This window comes from Pleurodeles waltl, chromosome 2_1 (assembly GCF_031143425.1).
Source record: "Pleurodeles waltl isolate 20211129_DDA chromosome 2_1, aPleWal1.hap1.20221129, whole genome shotgun sequence".
NCBI lineage: Eukaryota > Metazoa > Chordata > Amphibia > Caudata > Salamandridae > Pleurodeles > Pleurodeles waltl.
The window spans coordinates 823,615,103-823,638,116 of record NC_090438.1 but is presented as its reverse complement, the minus strand read 5'-3'; the positions used below and the strand labels follow the sequence as shown (position 1 = coordinate 823,638,116).

Sequence of the window (23,014 nt, the reverse complement as noted above, 5' to 3'; positions counted from 1 at the left end):
AGGCAGGGACTTCAGTGGCCGCAGCCACTGGTCCTGAACCTAAAGGACCCCCCCCCCATCACTCGAGGAGGCATGGAGCAGACCCAGAGCAGACTGAGGCCTTGAGCGTCGACTCTCCTCCTGCGTTGCATCAGCCGAGTGATGGGCTGAAGTCTAAGGATGACTTGATTGCTTTGCTGACTTTTTGCCTTGACCCCGAAGACGAGTGGTGGTGGCTCCGCAACCAGTCCTGAGACCTTCCCCTCGAGCGAGACCAGAACCTATGTGGAGTAGAGCGCTGGGTCGCCATAAACCCCGAGGGACCGCTCCCTCAAGGCCTTCAGATGCATGGCACGCCACTCCAGGCACCACAAACAGACCCAAGGCGGATCAGTCACCAACATCATCTGCTGATAGCCCTCACACAGTTTGAAGCCGGTCTTCTAAGACATCCCTTGACGCAAAAAAAAAAAACCAAAACACAAATGCTCAACAAACGAGACAAAGTCGATCAAAAATTGACCAAGGATAGCTCTCTCCAGTTCAGTGTGTGGAATGGAAAGAAAAGAACAAACGTCACCGCACTGAGGCGGTGCTTATATACTATTACCAACGTCATCACGGAGACTTTGATGCACACAGAGTCGACCAACGCCACCTACCGACGTGTAAGGGTATTGCTCAAAGGAAAAATCTCTGGATCCAGTTTGATGCCTGGGGGAAAATTCTAAGTTAAGGAATCTGCAACTTGAAGTCTCTATCAGATACCTGGGTTTACAACAGAATGCATCATCCTCAATACCAGAAGAACATTTCCAGCAGGCAATCAAAACTGAGATCCATATTCACTCACGTTGATCTATTTGTTTAGATCAGTAGTGGCTCAAAAATAACCGCATTACTTTAAACAGATAGCCAGCCATAGTCTTAGTTGATTCAGAACCCCAACATCAAGTGACGTCCAATAGGTGTGTGAAGAAATAGGTTGGGTTTGGGTGGTGCCTTTGAGTGCACTATACGGTCCATTCCACCAAACAGACATCAATGGTATATCCCCTCCTGTGTGCCAAGTAGGACAATGAGCAGACTTTGGTTGCCTATTTAGCATCTGTTTAGCCAGTGCATACCCAGAAACTGCTTGCTTTCATTACACTGATGCTCTTGACAGAAACTGTGCCTCGCCAGCCACTTCTCTAATCTTCCGTCACTGCCACAAAATAGTGGAAAGGCCCACTGGTCAGTTTTTAGGCACATAAATATGCCTTATACCCCTTTCAGCATTGTCCACTACAGAGACAACCTTTTTTGAGAAACTGCGTTTGCTATCTGCTTGACGAACAGCTAACTTCACCTGCTTTGAATCAGTGATGCTAGAATCAGCAGAGGAGTCTCTGCTCCACTGGACATGGTCAAAAACAACACAAAAAATAGGAAGGTATATAAAGATTAATATACCGTTACCTTTCTCAGATTCACCCACCTATGAATAATCTACCTCCCACAGCCCGGATTTAAAATAAGATTTACCCAGCTCTGTAATTTTTTCTCTTCTGTTATTTTTCCCTACCATGCTCCATTTCAATGCCTTCCCTCAGAGGAATCTGAAACACCCACTGCTAATAATTAACACCACTGAAAGGGCACATTAAATGACAACTCTTCTTAAACACAACAAGATCTGCAAAACAGCCATGGCTGAAACAGCCTTTGATGGGTCTAAGCTGCTGCTATGCTTTGGAATATTGGATAATTTACTAGTAGGGGCGGAAGACATTTCCCTGAAGACACATACTGGCAAGAAGATGAGAAAAGTGTGAAGATGCAAAGCATGTAGATTTAGAAGACAGAGGGATTCCTGCAGCCTGAAAGGGAGCAAAGTATGGACAGGTTTAGGAAGTAAAAATCCTTGAGAGAACTTTTCTTGTTGCATCAGCTTGCACTGCTTTTTTGCCTAAAAGCCAAAAACGTACAAGGTCATCCATTCAATGCAGAGTGCTACTCCTATGTAGAGATGGAGCACTGCAGACTTAAAGAAGCCCTTAGAAACAACTTAATGACTTCTGAAATTGGTTACACTCCATCTCATCTGTGGCTACCTAGACAATAAATGAGGCTTACAAAGATAATGGAGGACATGCCAAATGTGTGAAAGTGCCCTGGGTTACAAATGCATCTATTTGCATTTGTAAAAGTAGGGTTGGCGAAAGAATTGGAATTGATGTGTTTTTCTCTTCTATATATGAACTGTTGGGTATTGAATGGCTGGTTCCAGAACTACTTACAGAAGAATAGGATCCTCAGCCTCAGGAATTCGAAATAAGAAAATAATGTAACTATTAGCACAAATTTAAAGTGTGGTGAGGCTGGGCCAAAAGAAGGGATGTGGTGCTAGGTGACTGGGCTCCAGAAGTGGGCCGTTACTCCATCAGTCATTGACTTGTCTCAAGTAAGAAAACTGTGCCTCAACACTAGCCTAGTCCAGGGCCTTTTTGCTGTAGCCCCCTATTCAGTATCCATGGCTTAAGTGTTGATCGCCACACACAAACACCTCAACCAGTGCCATTCATTCTTATTTGAGTTTATGCTGTTGAAGAAGAACTCATTGGCAAAATCCAAAGTGGAGTATAAAAAGTAAAGGGCATAGACCTTTTAAAATATTAAACACAAACTAAATGCTCAGGTTGTATTTTCACGCCATCACCCTTTGTTTCTATCCTGCTTCAAGTGTATGCATGCAAATGAAGGTAACTAGTACAAAAAAAGTGCTATCACACGAACCCAAATTTCCATCTTACACAACAATTAGCGCTGCTGTCCGTATGAATGCTTGTTTGAGCGAGGCACAACTATCTGCACTCAAGACAGAAATAGTTTTACACCTGTTATATTACTGCAGTAAGGAATTTGCAGGCTGATGATGAATGGGCTGAAAATCTCCAGGTGATGCTTACTTTGAAGCAACAGAATATAACAGAATATTTAACACTGTTGCTCTATTCTGGACAATGCAGACCATGGAATACTTCAGGTCCCAAAAAATGCTGAGTGGGCAGAAGCTGCATCCAGTAAGAGAAGGGGAATAAAGTAGAGGAATTATTTTTTATTAATACACTGAGTAACACATTTGTCTACAAATCCCACACAACTCAAAGAAAACCTTACTTTTTGGACTGTCTACAGTAGCAGCTCTTCCTTTGCCCTTTGGTGTCTTAAATTCTTCAATGAGGTATTGATGGCTAATCTCACCAAGATCCAGTCTTCGCTTTGCCTGCAACAGAAGAATAGAGTCACATCATGCAAGTTTGGGTGAAACTCAAACCAGCAGCTTTATGTGCTGTGTGGATTACTACAATCTTGGATATTACAAGTTATTTTATTAGCATTCTTGACATCCTTCATTCCTCATAGACAATCTCCAGTTCAGCAATACCAATCAGCTTACCACCCCACCCTCAAGCCTGTCAGTTTGTAGGACCTAGCAAAGGATATTTTTTGAATAAAGGATCTGGAACAATCCACTCGATACCAAACAGTTCATAAAGGGGTATCATATGGGCATTGAGTATATATAATTTAAAGAAATACACCTAAACTCCAATTCTTACACCAGCTCATTCACAAAACACAAAAGGTAACGAGCATTATTCATTTTCCTTTGAAACCTACTGGCACAGCCAATGCCTTATTCATGCTGTACAGCATCAGCAAAAACTGCAATGCTTTACAGCATTAAGTAAAGAAAAAAGCATTTTCAATGCAACGGGTCTCACATTTGCTCGAGATAGAGCTATTAGCGTTGTAAAGAAAAAAAAAAACTCAGCACGATCGCACAATGTAAAATGCAGCGCGATCGTGCAGCTTGGGAAACAAACAAATGAAGTAGGCCAGACTCCATGCAGAAAACATTGAGCCTTGTTATATTTTAAGTAGTTTACCGGTACTGTGTAGGTGGGCTAAACACCGGAAAAGACATGACGTATGCATGCCTGTCACAAATGAAAGCAAGCAGATTTTAAAAGGCAAGCCCACGAACCAATGATGTGACATGGGCGTGGTCTGAAGCCCAAAGAGATTACAGAATGCCAGTGCCAGTGTGGGATTTATTGAAAAAGGCACACAGAGGACATCTTAGAGATGTCCCCTGTATGTTAGGCCAACTACTAGTTTAGGACTGGCCGGTCTGTGCCAGCCTGCCGCTTTCAGATGAGTTTTTGACCACATGGGGTGAGTGTTTCTGTTGTCAGAAACAAAGCCTGTCCTGGGTGGAGGTGCTTCACACCGCCCCCTGAAGGAAATGTAACACCTAGTGGTGAGCCTCAAAGGCACAAGTCTCGAATTACAGTGCCCCAGAGCACTCCAGCTAGTGGAGTTCCCCCTCCCCCTGCCTCCCCCCCAGACAAAGCCCCACTTTTTGGCAACAAGTCTGGCAGGAAAATTAGGGAAAGCAGGGAGGAGTGACCCACCCAGCCAGGATCACCCACCCCTAAGGTGTCCAGAGCCGAGGTGACCCCCCTCCCTGCAGAATCCTCTATCATGGTTTGGAGGCAAGGGACCAATAGGGTTAGGAATGTGCCCCCTCCCCAAGAGAAGAGGACACAAGGAGGGTGTAGCCACCCTCAGGGACAGTAGTGACTGCCCTCTGACCCCTAAAAACACCCCTACATTTAGTATTTAAGGGCTTCCCTGAACCCTAGTTGTTGGATTCCCGGCGACCTCACAAGAAGGACTGCTGAGCTGACAACCCCACACAGAAGAGGTGGCAACTGACTCTGCCCCAGCCCTACTGGCCCACCTCCTGCTTCAAAAAGCTGCAAAAGAAGAGCAACGCGTTCTGCAGGTCCAGCGACCGCTGAATAGCCTCCAGAGGACTGCCTGCATCACAGAGGATCAAAAAACTCCCATGGACAGCGGACCTGTCCAACAAGAAAGAAGAAGAAACTGCTTCTAAAGGACCCCCCCCCTTTCCAGGTGGCCCAACTAGCTAGAGAGGATCCCAGGCGATTCCGACTGAGTGTCGACCCTGGGCCGACCTCTCCACCCCTCCACGACGACACCTGCAGAGGGAATCAGAGTATCTCATCTCCAATAAAGCCCACATTAATTTGGCTCCTGTTTGACCTCTGCACCTAACCGTGTTGCTGGTGCTGAGGGTGATCTTGAAGCCCCAACAGTGGGCTACCTATGCCCCGGAGATTAATCCTGCAAGTTTGTTACTTACCTCAGAAATTGTACTTTACTCCTCTCCCCCACACCCTCCCAGGAACTGTTGAAAATTGCACTGTGTCCACTTTTAAAATGGCTTTTTACCATTTTAAAGAAAAATAAACTGTATACATTGTTGATTTCATTCAAAGTTCTAAGTATACCTTTGCAAAGTACCTTACACTTTATGTACTTACCTGCAAACTGAATTTTGTGGTTCCAGAAATAAATTAACCAAAGATATTTTTCTATATAAAAACCTATTGGTCTGGAGTTAAGTCACTGAGTGAGTTTCTTCTATTGCTTGTGTATGTACAACAAATGCTTAACACTACCCTCTGATAAGCCTAACTGCTCAACAACAAATGGAGCATTAGTATTATCTATTATTGCCTCTGTGAAGCCTCTGGGGAACCCCTGAACTCTGTGCACACTATACCTCACTTTGATATAGTATGTGTAGGATGTTGGCTCTGTATATACTATTTCAAAGTAAGAAATAGTGTGCACAGAGTCCAAGGGTTCCCCTTAGTGGTAAGATAGTGGCAAAAGTATATCATTCTAATGCTCTATTGTGTGGTAGTGTGATCGAGCAGTAGGCTTATCAGAGGGCAATGTTAAGCATTTGTTGTACACACACAGGCAATAAATGAGGAACACACTCAAAGACTTACTCCAGGCCAATAGGTTTTTATATAGAAAAATATATTTTCTTAGGTTATTTTAAGAACCACAGGTTCAAGATTTGCAGTAAACACTTTAAATGCAAGGTACTTCACTTAGATATTTTAGGAACTTTGAATAAAAGCAATATCATATACAGTCTTTGAAAAAAAAAAATGGCAATAAGCTATTTTCAAAGTGGACAGTGCAAAAATCAACAGTTCCTGGGGGAGGTAGGGAAAGGTTAGATTAGGAGGTAAGTAAAACACTTACAAGTCTCAGTTCTGGGGCATATGCAGCCCACCGTTTAGGGTTCAAGGCAACCCCAAAGTTACCACACCATCAGCTCAGGGCCAAAGAGGTGCCCAAAACATATAGGCGCCTTTGGAGAACAGTGGTGCTCCAGTTCCAGTCTGCCAGCAGGTAAGTACCTGCGGCCTCCGGGGGCAGACCAGGCGGGTTTTGTAGAGCACTGGGGGAAGGGGGCACAAGTAGGCACACAAAACACACCCTAAGCAGCACAGGGGCGGCCGGGTGCAGTGCGCAAAGCAGGCGTCGGGTTTTAGATAGGAAACAATGGATGGACCCGGGGGTCTCTCTAACAGTGCAGGCAGGCACAGGTGGGGCTTCAGGACAGCCACCACCTGGGCTAGGCAGAGGGTCGTCTGGGGGTCACTCCTGCGCTGAAGTTCGGTTCCTTCAGGTCCTGGGGGTTACAGGTGCAGTGCTGGTTCCAGGCGTCAGGTCCCTTGTTACAGGCAGTCGCGGTCTGGGGGAGCCTATGGATTCTCTCTGCAGGCGTCGTCGTGGGGGCTCGGGGGGGGGGGCGTCTCTGGTTACTCAACACAATGATGTGAAACATCTATTCTTCTGGAGACCAAAGTCCCTTGATCTCCAGATGGGCTCCCCATCCTACAGTGGAAGCATCAGTTATCACTGTGGTCACCGCAGGGGGTGGCCAAAACGTTTTCCCTTGTGTTAGGTTGCCATCCACACACCACCATGGAAGATACACTGCAGTGTCCCTGGAGATACTCATTGATTCCTTGAGATTTCAGTTGTGTTGAAACCACTGCTTGAGGAGGCACCACTAGAGAGCCCTCATGTGCCAACGTGCATGACCAACAGAATACTGGAAGCGAACAGACCGAGCAGGCGTAGGACCTTTAAGGCTTGGACCACTGCTTCATCCTGAAACATAGGAATCATAGCCTAAATGTCTTGACTACTCTGAGGAGGAGGGTAGGGGCGATTCATTGTGTCCAGTACTGCCCCTAGGAACAGTGGCGCTGAGAGGGCTCCATGTGAGACTTGGGGATATTTAACAAAATTTCCAGGTTGAACAACGGGGTTGTCAACTGTAAATGGAGAAGCACCAACTCTGGAGCTTGGCTTTGAGCAGCCAATCGCCCTGGTAAGGGAATATTTGCATTCTCCTCTCCTCCTTATGAAATGCACTGTAACCACTGTCATCACCTTTGTGAAGACCTGAGGTTTGGAAGGAAGTCTAAACGAAAGGACCGCAAACTGGCACTGTTGTGTTGCCACTATGAACTAGACACACTTCCTGTGCAAGTGCAGAATAGGGATGTGAAAATACATATCCTGCAAGTAGATGGAAACCCTCCAGTCTTTTGTTCAGTGCAAGAAGAAAGAAGAGCCAAGGTCAGCATTTTGACTTTTTCCTGCTTGAAGAAAGAGTTCAAAATCCTTAGGTCCAAAATTGGATGTAAACGCCCGTCCTTTTGGGAAAATCAGTAAATATCTCGAAAAACATCCCTGACCCGTTTCCTGCTCCGGAACTAACTCTACTGAAACCTTTAAAAGAAGGGTTCCCCCTGATCCTTGATGCTACGGTGGGAGTCTGGAACATGGTCCAGACGGAGCAGGGGTTGTCCAACACCATGTCCCACAAACTCCAATAATAGGAGACACTGATTTTCCAACAGCAGCGCATGGCTCTGCCTCCACCCAGTGGCAAGAAGCCAAATTCAAACGCCTACAGTATTTCTTTGATGGAGGGGGCATTATGGACTTCTCTCACATACAGGCTGCCTTTGGCATCCAGCCCTCAGCTTACTGGCAATATCTAGCTATCTGCCACCGGATCACTCAGACACAGATCAGAGTGCACGAGAGCCGCCCTCACAACATTTGAGAAATGTCTGCTCACCCACTCCTCCAATAGGTGCCTGCTGTCTGACATTTATTAATTCCTGAACAAGCCCATGCAGTTGCAGAAAACAGTGCAGCGCCGACGGAGGGAGGAATGCGAACACCTTCTCAGTTAAGGAATGGAACAACATCTTTTGCCAGACTCCCACCTCTGCCTTGAGCACCTCCAGCAAAGAAGTGATTCTCGAAATAGCATATTGCTGGTACTATACCCCAGCTCTTGTAGTCAAATGTAATACAGGTAGCGAGAACACCTGCTGGCGAAGCTGTGGTCAGGTCGGCACACTCACCTCCTTTGGACATGTCCTAAAATTACTCATTACTGGAAGGAGGTGCTGACAGCGGTTGACACCATTTTCAATACAGAGATTTCCACATACCCTGCTTATATTCCACTGGGCCTCCCAAATCCACTAACTTACCCCCTCAAATCTGTTAGAGGACAAGCTATCACATTAGCGATAGGTGCCACCAAGCAAGCGCTGCTTGCCCAATGGGGCTCACAAGTGACCCGTCCAAGACAAATTGGCTATGTAAGCTGTGGGATCTTTTAGGGGTGACCAACCACCTGCTGCGGTTTGATAAGATGTAGGGACCATGCATTCAATACCTGTCCGATGAATTCTGGGAGCCTGACCTACCCAAGGAATTTGGGAGTCCTCTGTCTTCCTCAGTAGGTTCACTCTAAGTAACCTATTAACGCACGACCAGTCAGACAATGCACTGCTTGATTCCCTCGCTATCTGGCTCACCCCATGTTCACCGTCACCACTGAAATTACACTATGTATAGGTCACTACTTTTCACTCCCTCTCCCCATTTACAGGTTTGTTTTCCCCTGGTTATGATACAATTTAGTATTGAAAGCCTCTCCACCAGCCAGTGGATGTAGGTAGATTATGTTTTATTGAGTAAAACAATAAAAAGATTGAAACCATAAAAGAAAGGCTTAGACTTCCTGACTGAGGAAAAAGTAGTTGTTCTAGCGAACAATAACTGTGTTAAGGCGGAAAGGGAGGGGGACACTCTTGGAAGGGTAGGGCATATCCTGACAATGCCCAACACCCAATTGTCCTGTGTTATGGACATCCATTGTATCAAAAATGAATCAGCCGAGCTCCCACAGGCAATGTTTGCTGGAAAGCAGTGGTTTTCAAACTTTTTATTTTCAAAAGAGATATCTGAAATTATATTAAAGCATTATGAACTTAACATGCAGCTTTAACTATTTATATTAGAAAACACCAAGATCTCTCAGTACACAGAGGGACTTGCCTCGCTTACCAGATATTCCAACACGTCACAAAAGGCTAAAAAGGAATTGTTTGTCATTTCTCGGCACAGAGCGTGAGACAGCTGTTGAATTAATTTTTAAAAAGGACACTCAAAAGAAAGGGGCTTTAACTTGCTTCTTTGGACTCATCTGGGTGTGTGTGATGTCCTCTGAAACGACCACCTTAAATTGTACCACAAATCACACTTGCATCATGGATCAGTGCTGCACCCAGCCAGTTTGTCCCTAGCTCCCACAAGACAAACAACTTGTTTCACACTGCTTTAATTAGGCAAAAAATGTTGCCAAACGCTTGATGGACCAGGTAAACTCAAAGACCACCTTTAGACCACATTCAGCTGCTGTCTTCCACATCCTACAATTCATTGACGGGGATAGAATAAGAACAAGAGTGCTTAGAACTCTGCTTCTACTGAATATAGACCACTTTCTTACGTTTTGTAAACCAAGAAAGCTTTAGAGGGGTAACAATTCGATCAGGGAACTGTCTGAAGCATAAATCCTTCACACGTCATCTGGGAATTCCATGTTCGGTAAACAAGACTACATGGAGAGTTTAGTACTATAAAGTTTGCCATTTTTCCAGCCTTGCAAAACAAAAACAAATCTGAAGGCCCCATCTTTGCCTCACTAGCATTAGTTCCCCAAGCTAGCTTCACGGGATTTAAACTCGGGCCCTGTAGATTAAATATGGGTCTCCTTAACTGGGGCATTAACCCAGGACACTACAGCCATTTGTTAAGGTGATTTCAGTCTCTGCTCTATCCATGCAAAACTCTTGGCCTTCTGCTGATCTTCACCAGATAAACAGGTTTATCTGTCTTAGAAGTCATTGTTACTCTATAATCAGGTACAGAAAGAAAGAAAAAAAAAAAAAAAAAAAAAAAAAAGGGGAGTTAACGGTTTCTAGCTAATTTTCCAGCCCGTGCCGTAAAGCAAGTTCTCAATTTTCACAATGTCTCAATCTCATTTGCAATTCCATAAAAAACATACTTTACTGCTCCAACCCGGCTGCAACGGCACAAAAGAAATGAGACATAGGAGGGCAGGCGAGCCTCTTCTGACCCCCTAAAGGGAACCTGGTATGAAAAAAGGCCAATATTAGTGCAGCATGGCCAGCGTCAATACCACAGGCCACAAACTCAACCTTCAAGGACCTCTCAAACATTATGCTGGATTCAGGAACCTGAGACCGACCATGTGTGCAGACCCAGAAGAGGCGTAACATTGACCAATAATTTTAGCCCTGGGTTTGCAGTGCATGGCAACTAAGCCTGCTTAAGAACCCAAATAACAAGTTACTTTCATAAACGCTCTTTTGGTAGATACTTTTACAAGACAGAGTCCTCACCTTTAAATATTACCCAAGCATACCACCCATTTAGAGAATATGCATTCATTCCAAAGACCAGAACAACCCTACACTAAATCTGTGGACAAAACCACAGACTAAGGAAAACATAATACTGCCACTTCTTGTCTCACTCGTAACTAGATTTTTACAGCTGCTAGTACTTGTTCATAAGATCTATCCCTTGAAGTAAACTAGATTGATCTTTTTGCACTTCCTTCCAAAACAATATATACATTCAAAACATGTCTTCAAATATTACGTGACTGAGATCTGCATTCATCGCCGACTTTAAATAGCAAAGCTAGTAGTGTTTGGAATACAAAACAAGACACTTTAAGCCATACTTGGATCATTTTTACTGCTAGATGTACATACCACTGGTATGTCCAAAGAAGGTATAGTTCTAGACAGATTTACATTCTTCCTCACTAATAGAGCAATATGCGGAGACTGAATTATGTGCATCTTATTGACCTCCACTGCACAGAGTTGCACAGAGTTCCACAAGGCTCTGCATTTACCCACATTGTGCTTAAAACAGGAACACTTCAGTTAGATTTGACAAACTGCATCAAGTTATCAGCATCTGTAAACATCCACTCCCACTATTAACACCACCTGCCACCCACCTCTCCCCCCCCATCCCCGGACAGATGTGAACAAACTTGGCACACAAACTGTAAGCTAAGTATTTTAAATGACTAAAGTTTCCTGCCCATCCGTCATTCCAAACCAATAAGGGAACCAAAAACGCTTGCTGAAAACTGCAACTAAACCCAAATATTTGCATAGCAGGATCAGGTCGAATTGAGGCAAATTCTGTCTGTCGAAAAACGCTCTCTCAAAAAACTAAAACGTGGGGTAAAGGGCTTCCTTAGTCACACTTCCTTGATACAAGTACACGGTCAACGTTATTAGATTTTTCAGAAAGTAATACCTTCTTCAAAAGGGTGTTTTGTCGGTTCTATGATCCGTACAAGTATTCTACACAAGTAGATGATTACAGTACAGTCAAATTCAAATGTCATTTATTAATAGGTTAAAAATATTGATTATTAACATGTTGAGGCTGATCTGCAGATACACAAATGCATTTCTGCGTTATATATAGTTTTACAAGGCTAACTGTTACTCAATGGTAGAGTATATATATATATATATATATTTTTTTTTTTTTACAACCTCCTACATTCCGGATCACATGGCCCTTTATCAAGAGAAGATTTGACATAATCAGTCTGGAATAATGAAATGAAGATTTCTTGATACTCTTGGTCAAAGATTCTCAAGAGAAATCAAAATATGATCCATGCCTTCGAGTCAATGGTGGATTAGTAGCAAAGAAATAGTTTTAAAAAAAAGTACATCTATGAAATAGAAATAACTGCCTTTCTCATGTAAAGGTAGTATGGACTTAATTTCAATTTCATTAGGCGCACATGTAATAAACACTATGTAAAAAATAGAGCACGACTAGCTTTTGTTAGTAGATTGGGTCACGCTACTGATCAATGTCTCAAACTCACAAGCAATTACATCTGGAAAGTTGTGTTCAAGGTTAATTTGATCAGCCTGCACGCAGTGTACTGACAAATATATGCTAGAATGCCAACACTATTTTTGAAGCTGCATTGACCTGTAGATACCCCCTTCCTCCTTTTTAACATGAAATATCAAGCCTCAACATCTGTAGAATAACATGTCAACCAATGTTTGTTGCATGACAAAAAAAAAATGCTTATAGAAACCAAGAACAATGGCATGTAAAAGACAACGTGCTTACCCATCATTAAGTGTGCTGAGATTCAAGGATATTGAGTAAAAGAGAAAAGCCTGCACCACTCAAGGTAGCGGCCTCCATTCCCGTAATGAACACAGATGACTGAAAAAAAGGAGACCAATCACAGGCTGAGCCACTATCAGAGCTATAGAAATGTGGTAAGCGTCAGCTAGTTTGATTGAGTAACAGAAACAAAAGTTTGCAAATAGCAAACTGTCTAAAAAGATGTGAACAGTTTGAAAAAAAGGAGATTACATGTCTTGCTTCCTCATTTTGTAAGCTTAAACACCTGTTTTTCTCTTTTTTATTTATTGATCAGAGTTGATGTGTAATAGAGTGCGGATGGGGGTACGGGAAGAACTACCCAAAATGGGAGAGTGGACTTTGGAGCTGAGTGTCAGGGCGAAAAAATCACAGACAAGAGAGCAACATGGAGCTGGGGTACAAAGAACATGGGTGAGGAAGTATCACAGCAGAAAAGCAGATCTAGGAGAGAACAAGGAGGAGAGGAGCCAGCAGAAGCACCCAGGAGAGCTAGAGCAACATCGAGCACAGAGTTGAGAAGAGAAATACACAAGGGACACAGCAGTGAACATGAACTGTCAATGAGTGCTTTACCAAAAGAAAAACAGTGCCCGAATATTAAGTAATGGAATGAGGCCATGCTCCTAGGGAGGGACAACACATGAAACGGAAGAAAGCCCACACAAGCCAACAAATAAAAACCAAGCAAATAAGTGACAATGGTAAGCAACAGGTGGGCTTTAAGATCAATGCAGGCTCACAGGCGGCCTTTTTTCAAACAGTTTGAACAAATATAATACCCCACAGGGGCAAAGGAATATAACCCCTTCACTGCCAGGCCTTTTTTGGTTATTTGGGGCTTTTAGTTTTATTATTAGGGTTATTTAGTTTGCGATTAGACCCTCATAACTTTGTCAACATAAGCCACCCACGTCAAAATCTGCATCCTCCCCCCCCCCCCCCCCCCCCCAACATCCTAGGGATTATAGAAATAGGCAGACTTTGTGGGTTCCCCTGAAGGAGACCAAGAAATTAGCCAATATACAGTAAAAATGTCATTTTATTCCCAAAACAAAATGGGGAAAAAAGGGCTGCAGAAGGAGGCTTGTGGTTTTTACCCTGAAAATGGCATCAAGGGGTTTGCGGTGCTAAAATCACCAGCTTCCCAGCTTTCAGGAATAAGCAAACTTGAATCAGAAAACCTCATTTTGCAACAAAATTTTGGCATTTTACTGGGACATACCCCACTTTTACTGTTTTTGTGCTTTCAGCCTCCTTTGGCGTGAAACCAATGCCGGATCCCAGAAAGCTAAACATTTCTGAAAAGTAGACAAAATTCTGAATTTAGCAAGGGGTCATTTGTGTAGATCCTACAAGGTTTTCCTACAGAAAATAAAAGCTGAAATAAAAAAATATTGAAATTGAGGTAAAAAAACAGCAATTTTTCCTCAATGTTTTACTCTAACCTTTTCCTGCAATGTCAGATTTTTGAAAGCAGTATACTGTTACACCTGCTGGACTTTCTGGTTGCGGGAATATATAGGGTTTGTAGGTTCATCAAGAACCCTAGGTAACCAGAGCAAATAAATAAGCTGCACCCTGCAATGGGTTTTCATTCTATACCAGGTATACAGCAATTCATTTGCTGAAATATAAAGAGGGAATGAATAATAGGTATCAAGAAAACCTTTGTATTTCCAAAATGGGCACAAGATAAGGTGTTGAGAAGCAGTGGTTATTTGCAAATCGCTGAATTCTGGGGTGCCATACTAGCATGTGAATTACAGGCCATTTCTCAAATAGACAGTGTGCAAAAAAGAGGTCTTACATTTGGAAGGAAAAAATGTAGAGAAAGACAAGGGGCAATAAATAACACTTGTTTGGCTATTCTGTGTTCCACCAAGTCTCCCGATAAAAATGGTACCTCACTTGCATGGGTAGGCCTACTGCTCACGACAGGAAACTTAACATGGACATCACTTTTGTACATTGAAATCAGACGTGTCTTTGTAAAGTGCCGAGCTGTAGATTTTGGCCTTTAGCTCAGCCCGTACCTAGGGAAATCTACCAAACCAGCGCATTTTTGCAAACTACACATCAAGGGGAATTCAAGATGGGGTGACTTGTGGGGCTCTCACCAGGTTTTGTTACCCAAAATCCTTTGCAAACCTTAATTTGGCCTAAAAAAAAAAAAAAAAAAAAAAAAAAAACACTTTTCCCTCACATTTCAGTGACAAAAAGTTCTGGAATCTGAGAAGAGCCACAAATTTCCTTCCACCCAGCGTTCCCCCAAGTCTCCTGATAAAAAAAAATAGTACCTCACTTGTGTGGGTAGGCCTAGTGCCTGCGAAAGGAAATGCCTCAGAACACTATGTGGACACATCGAAATGATCAAATACTAAACTAAACTACCCTTTTATGGGGTTTTGGGGATGGTGGTGGTGGGCGCAGAGGCTGTGTTTTTGGTCTCAACCAAACCCAAACATTTCTGAAAACTAGATACCCGAGGGAATCCAGGGAGGTGTGACTTGCATGGATCTCCCAATGTTTTCTTACCCAGAATCCTCGGCAAACCTCAAATTTAGCTTTAAAAAAATAAATAGACAATAATTTTTCCCCGAGTGTGTGGGATCACTGCACCGGGACGAGTTTCCTACCATCCAACATTCCCCTTAGTCTTGTGGTAAAAATGATACCTCTATTGTGTAGGTGGGTAAAGTGCCTGTGACAGTGAAGAGCCAAAAACATGTCGAAATTGAGGGGGAACCAAAGCGGGTCCAAAAGGGCAGTTTGAAGAAGAGAAAAAAAAATACGTTTTTAGGCTGACAAGTGGGGCAGACTTTTTATCGGTACAGATGAAACAATGCTGGGAGGTGGGAATGTTTTGTATTCCTGCAGATTCCGGAAGGTTCCATCACAGAAATGTGGGGGGAAAAAAGTGTGTGAATTCGAGCAAACTTGGAGGTTTGCAGGTCACTGTGGGTAAGAAAATGGTGCTGGGTGCATGTGAACCACACCACCCTGGACTCACCCAGATGTTTCATGATGTGTCTAGGTCTTGTGGATTTTTCTACATGGCATCCCAAAGTCCAAAAAGTGCAGCCCTCACCATTCCAAGTGGGACGATCTTGAGTTAGCCATGCTCTCATGGCCCAAATGTAAAACCAAAACTCAAAATAATCAAATGTCCTCTTGCTTGCCGTGGGATAAGATGTTTTAGTGTGCGGGGAGAGCTGAAAGACTGTTACCCCCTTCAGTTGGAGTGGGGGCATAACCACACCCATACTGATTGGTAGCTACCACCACACTTTTTTTTATCCCTGGCATCTAGTAGACATTCTGCCCCCCCTCCCCCACCCCCAACCACGTCCGCGTGGTGTGGATCAGGGGTAATAAAATAGGCCGATCTTCTCCCAAGGGGGGCAGTATATGGCCAAGAGTAAATGTTCACCCATAGGGAGCAACCCTTGCCCAAAGGGCTGCCCCCACCCCCCCCAAACAAAACACACACACCAATCCCTGGTGCCCAAGTGGTTTCTGCCCCCTCCTCTGTTGTGGCAGAAATGACCTAAAAACAACGCCCCCCGTTGCATAAGGGGGCGCTCCCCTTATCAATAAAATATATTAAAAATCCCTGGAGACTACTTAACATAGGCCGATCTGCCCTGGGGGAGGAGGGGGTGCCTAGAAAAGACCTAATAAAAAAAAGAAGTTGGCACGCTTATGTCAGACATCACGGGGCACAGTGCCAGCGCTTCCCCCAAGGGCGTAATGGTTACGCCCGTGGCACCTCAGGGCTGCGCCACCGGACGTACACATTACATCCGTGGCAGGGAAGGGGTTAATGACCCAGGGATTCACTTTTGCAAAAGAAAAAGAAAGTAAGAAGAGGAAAATAGACAATGCGCATATAGAAAACAAACACCATTCCAAACAAAAAGGTAAAAAATGTTTTAAAAAAATGTTTTTTCAAAAAACCCACCCAAAACAACAAAAAAAAACACAAAAAACAACAAACTGACAGCATACGTTCTCATTAGGTGACTATCTTGGCTGCAGGCTTGAAAAAAATAAACAAAAAAACTTTTCGGAAGTGAAGACACTGGAATTCTGTATATTTTTACTTATATACACAGAAGCGTGTTGGAAGTGGGCTAGGTCAGTGGTTCCCAACCTTTTGACTTCTGTGGACCCCCATTTTATCATTACTGGAACCCAGGGACCCCCACTGAATCGGTATTGGAATCCCCATTAAGTTATTACTGAAAGCTGGAGATCTAATCTATTAATATTTTTTAATTTTCCAAGCAGTCGCGGACCGCCCGAGTAGTCTTCGTGGACCCCCAGGGGTCCCCGGACCACAGTTTGGGAACCACTGGGCTAGGTCATTCATGAAGATCTGGCCAATGAACATTACTAAAGAGGCAAACTGATCAACCTTTGCTCTGAAGGGCTGAGCAAGAATGGTTTAGCCATGAAGGACCTTGGCTGCAGTCACAGCACTGGCAACTCTGTACAGCTGATGGCCAAGCGCAGCAGGGGTTGGCCACACATGGAGGGTTGGGCGCAGGGTCTGGTCAAACAGCAAGCCCACTGCGCAAAAGGGTGCAGGGGCTGGTGTGATACTACGCCTTTGTGACAACCACCTCTGTATATTCAGAGTTTGTGAATGGTGGGTGTTTGCCCCTAGATGGAGATCTTGGCCACAGGCTATTCTCCGTGTCCATCTATGGCTGAGATTGATGTAGAAATAGGATGCTTGAGAGTTGAGTGTGGGAGTCTTGCTGAAGCCTAGGCACAGAGTCCAATTCTTGATGTGAATTAGATGCCGGATTTGGCTGAGAGCTATGATGTCATGAGCGAGGTCAATATCATTTAACATGTCATGAGTTCCATAGTAAGTGAGGTCATACGTAGTGCATGCTTTTGGGGAGGGAGGATGCACAAGTTAAAGTATAACTGGTGTATGTCAAGGGTTTTTGGGTTTACCTTTGGCCTGATTCCAACTACTGAAATAGTTCAGCTAGTTCTCAAGTAACTCACTCTTGCTGCACCCCACCAATACATAGTGTTGTTATCAATGATGTCATAGAATAATTCATGAGCGATTTAATGGGAGGTAATTGGCAGCGCATGGCGCAGGTGTGAGTAATTTTCTCAAATAACTATAAATTGTGTCCTAAAGTAACTAATGGGTACATTTCAGCAGTTTTGTTACTTTAAAAACAGTATGTGTTAGCTGACATTTTCACCTAACATCCCTTTAACCTTTGCTTTTCAGTGAATGTAGGAAGTTGGCTCTGTATGCACTATTTCAAAGTAAGGAATAGTATGCACAGAGTCCAAGGGTTCCCCTTAGAGGTAAGATAGTGGCAAAAAGAGATAATACTAATGCTCTATTTTGTGGTAGTGTGGTCGAGCAGTAGGCTTATCAAAGGAGTAGTGTTAAGCATTTGTTGTACATACACACAGGCAATAAATGAGGAACACACACTCAGAGACAATTCCAGGCCAATAGGTTTTTGTATAGAAAAATATATTTTCTTAGTTTATTTTAAGAACCACAGGTTCAAATTTTACATGTAATACTTCAAATGAAAGGTATTGCAGGTAAGTACTTTAGGAACTTTGAATAATCACAATAGCATATATACTTTTCAAATAAATCACATATAGCTATTTTAAAACTAGACAGTGCAATTTTCAACAGTTCCTGGGGGAGGTAAGTAATGGTTAGGTCTTGCAGGTAAGTAAACCACCTACGGGGTTCAAGTTTGGGTCCAAGGTAGCCCACCGTTGGGGGTTCAGAGCAACCCCAAAGTTACCACACCAGCAGCTCAGGGCCGGTCAGGTGCAGAGTTCAAAGTGGTGCCCAAAACACACAGGCTTCAATGGAGAAGGGGGTGCCCCGGTTCCAGTCGGCCAGCAGGTAAGTACCAGCGTCTTCGGAGGGCAGACCAGGGGGGTTTTGTAGGGCACCGGGGGACACACAAGTTAGCACAGGAAGTACACCCTCAGCAGCACGGGGCGGCCGGGTGCAGTGTGCAAACACACATCGGGTTTCCAGTGGAAATCAATGGGAGACCAAGGGGTCTCTTCAGCGATGCAGGCAGGCAAGGGGGGGGCTCCTCGGGGTAGCCGGGGTCACTCCTGCACTGGAGTTCCGATCCTTCAGGTCCTGGGGGCTGCGGGTGCAGGGTCTTTTCCAGGCGTTGGGATCTGGGAGTCAGGCAGTCGCGGTCAGGGGGAGCCTTGGGATTCCCTCTGCAGGCGTCGCTGTGGGGGTTCAGGGGGGACAATTTGGTTACTCACAGTCTCTGAGTCCTCCCTGAAGTGTTGTTTCTCCACAAGTCGAGCCGGGGGCGTCGGGTGCAGAGTTGCAAGTCCCACGCTTCTGGCGGGAAACGCAGTAGTTTTTTAAAGTTGCTCCTTTAGAAACGAAGTTGCAGTCTTGGGTGAACGGGGCCGCTGTTCTCAGGAGTATCTTGGTCCTTCTAGAGCAGGGCAGTCCTCTGAGGATTCAGAGGTCGCTGGCCCTGGGGAAAGCGTCGCTGGAGCAGTTTTCTTCCGAAGGGGGGGGGGGGGACAGGCTGGTAGAGCTGGGGCCAAAGCAGTTGGTGTCTCCGTCTTCTCTGCAGGGTTTTTCAGCTCAGCAGTCTTCTTCTTATGTTACTGAATTTAGGGGTGTGTTTAGGTCTGGGAGGGCAGTAGCCAATGGCTACTGTCCTTGAGGGTGGGTACACCCTCTTTGTGCCTCCTCCCTGGGGGGGAGGGGGGCACATCCCTATTCCTATTGGGGGAATCCTCCAAAACCAAGATGGAGGATTTCTAAAAGTCAGTCACCTCAGCACACCTTAGGGGCTGCCCTGACTGACCAGTGACGACTCCTTGTTTTTCTCATTATCTCTCCTGGACTTGCAGCCAAAAGTGGGGGCTGTGTCCAGGGGGCGGGCATCTCCACTAGCTGGAGTGCCCTGGGGCACTGTAACACGAAGCTTGAGCCTTTGAAGCTCACTGCTAGGTGTTACAGTTCCTGCAGGGGGGAGGTGTGAAGCACCTCCACCCAGAGCAGGCTTTTGTTTCTGTCCTCAGAGAGCACAAAGGCTCTCACCGCATGGGGTCAGAAACTCGTCTCTCAGCAGCAGGCTGGCACAGAACAGTCAGTCCTGCACTGAACAATTGGGTAAAATACAAGGGGTATCTCTAAGATGCCCTCTGTGTGCATTTTTTAATAAATCCAACACTGGCATCAGTGTGGGTTTATTATTCTGAGAAGTTTGATACCAAACTTCCCAGTATTCAGTGTACCATTATGGAGCTGTGGAGTTCGTTTTTGACAGACTCCCAGACCATATACTCTTATGGCTACCCTGCACTTACAATGTCTAAGGTTTTGCTTAGACACTGTAGGGACATAGTGCTCATGCACATATGCCCTCACCTGTGGTATAGTGCACCCTGCCTTAGGGCTGTAAGGCCTGCTAGAGGGGTGACTTACCTATGCCACAGGCAGTGTGAGGTTGGCATGGCACCCTGAGGGGAGTGCCATGTCGACTTAGTCATTTTCTCCCCACCAGCACACACAAGCTACCAAGCAGTGTGTCTGTGCTGAGTGAGGGGTCCCTAGGGTGGCATAAGACATGCTGCAGCCCTTAGAGACCTTCCCTGGCATCAGGGCCCTTGGTACCAGGGGTACCAGTTACAAAGGACTTACCTGGGTGCCAGGGTTGTGAAAACCTTTCATTTTAGGTGAAAGAACACTGGTGCTGGGGCCTGGTTAGCAGGGTCCCAGCACACTTCTCAGTCAAGTCAGCATCAGTATCAGGCAAAAAGTGTGGGGTAACTGCAACAGGGAGCCATTTCTTTACAGTGAAGTTCTAATTTTTTTTATTTTTTATGTAAAATGAAATGATTACAGTTCCTCACTATAACGTCACTTAACTTCATTTTATTCAGTGAATTACTATGGTTTCTTTAAAACAAAGTAAGATGTCAACTGCCATGTCCAGCGAGGGGATGGGTGCCAAACCCCGTGTTGCATACCTTTTGCGGCCCAAACCCCTGCTGGCACGCACAGCTGAGTATGTCATGTAACAATATAAAGGGTGTTATTTTAATTAAGGCAGACCTACTGGCTTTGTAAAAGTCAAAAACAAAAAAAGTAGTGGTCCTATCGGCTCTATGAAGTTGCCACCACATATAGAATGGCACTAATAGATACGCAATTTTTAACAATGGGGATTGTGCCATTTTAGTTTCAATAAAACATTTTTAATTAAAAAAATAATAATGTAAAACCGGTTTGAATCGAATATTCTTCAAGCTACACAAATTACAGACAGAATCGACCTCAAGGAGGCTCAGCAATCCAGCTGAAGAGCATACATATATATATGTGCTCTTTTAGTGTCACCGATTTAATGACCCAGAAGACTTAGTTTTTTTTTTCTTTTCTGTTTTTTAAATGTTGCTGAGCAGCTACACCCAACCACGCCAAAAAAAAAAAAAAAAAAAAACAATGATGCTCCCGTTTCTTTGAGGGGCACCACTAGAACCCATAAATATAAACAAATATCTCTTTCAGGGTATTGTAGGGCGCTCCTAGTCTGGAGAATTGAATTAATGAGCTGCGGCACCCACACTTTTTTTTTTTGTTTAACGTAGGGAGCTGCTGCAGGGGCCCTGGAGTACTCACGGACCTGGCAGGCTCCACGGACACCACTGGTGCGAGAGACAGCCATTTTGTGGGTGCCCTCCATGCTTACTCAGGTCATCCAAAACCATGGCTTTGTTAGGGGCCTCTTTAACTAATTTTCAGGATGCGGGGACCATATCCCCAAGTCCTGTAATGTCTGCAGCAACATTGCTCATTGCCAGCCAATCAGGACCCTTTAAGTGGACATCTCAGAGCATGTAGACAAAAATTGTCCATATGCATCCAACTTTTAAACTTTTCTTGCCTAACTTCTCTTTAAATCCATATACATCCAACTTTTAAACTTTTCTTGCCTAACTTGTCTTTAAATCCTAATTTCCAAACACACCTTGACGGATTTACACCAAATCACAAAAAGCACAATTATAATTCAGTTCAGCCACTTTTTCCTTTATCAGAGTAAAGTATCCTGTATCCCCCTTTTATAGGGTTCTGCCTGACGATCAGCTAAGAAGGATGAACATTTTCAAAAGATTTTATTCAGATGTGTCCTTGGCACCAATGATATTAGCAAAACAAGAAAAATGCTCTTCCTACGGAAACTCTAACTTAACTACACAGTGGTGACTGCCACAGTGCGTGCACGTATTTTTCTCCTCACACGTTGCCATGAACACATTCACATCTTGAGTCTTTGGAAAAGGCACAAATGCAGATCTGTGGCACACACGCCCATGCTGTTGTGGAAATCTGTTGCATCTGATGTAGGACCTTACTTTTTGTTTTATAAGTAGCAAAAGTACATTAAGGTATTTCACTAATGGTTCATGCAAGACACTGCAGCCCGACATAAGGTAAAATGTTGGGTTTTATAGATTTGTTGTGCTTTGTCATAAAAATATAGTAAGTGGGTCGTCTTGGTGTTGAACCAAAAGATTTGTTTTGGTTTTCTTTTGTACCCATCTAAATACTTCTACCCAACTTAGGATTACTTCAAGTGATATCTGAAATTTGGGTGTAGGATCATTGTGCAATGACTTACTGGTTCCGCAAACATGTCACTTTGCAGTTGTAAGAGTGGATTCCATGTTAACTTGTCCACCTTCCATATCTGCCAAGGTCAGGTCTGTCGATGTTGTCACCTAAGTTCTTGAGAGCATGTAAATCCCTTGGGGTAAGGTTATTGTGGGTTGAAAAAATAAATGAATTCAATGATTGATTAACAGATATGCTTCCAAGAGGAACCCCCCAAAAAAAAAAAAAAAAAAAAAAAAACAGGGAAAAGTAAAACCAGTCTACATAGGCTACATTAAAAACACAGCCAAAAAGAAAAATATATATGCAAGTACAGACTTAGTTGATTCTGAACTACATATCAACCAAAAAAAGGGTTGGCAATATAGGTATCTGAAGATTTCAGAAACAATAAATACTCTGGTGAAAGCTTATGTTTACAAATAATATTGTCACTTCTATAAAGATAAGTAGTCCAAGCCCACCAAGTTTGAGCAAAGACTTTTAGCAAATTTCCAATTATTTGCAAATGACTTGATTGTTAGAGACGAGAAAAATTGAATAACTGTACCATGGTTAAAGAACAGGACAATGCAGACGATCGGCAGATTATTAATAGGCAATGCCTTCAGTTACATTCATAATTTGAATGTTTTCCATACACTAGCTCAATGCAGCACATCCAACTTTTAACTAGCTTTAAATAAAGTAGATGTAGATGGCACCCAACGACAATTAAAAAGGACAAAGAAAAGTGTTTGATATGAAGGCACGGGAAAACCAACCTGAGAAATTACAGGACTATCTTTTTCCACTGCTCAGAGGAAAAAGGTTAAGGAAAGTTCCTCATTTGAAAAAAGTACACATACCATT

General features: G+C 43.9%; 1 protein-coding gene across 1 annotated transcript in view; it reads right to left on the bottom strand.

Annotated features, from left to right (window-relative positions):
• E2F3 (E2F transcription factor 3) overlaps nucleotides 1-23,014 on the bottom strand; it is a 147,325-nt gene that overhangs the window by 103,405 nt on the left and 20,906 nt on the right. Inside the window, exon 2 of the mRNA XM_069218766.1 lies at nucleotides 3,142-3,247. Coding sequence (XP_069074867.1) covers nucleotides 3,142-3,247 — 106 coding nt within the window. The remainder of the gene's footprint in view (nucleotides 1-3,141; nucleotides 3,248-23,014) is intronic.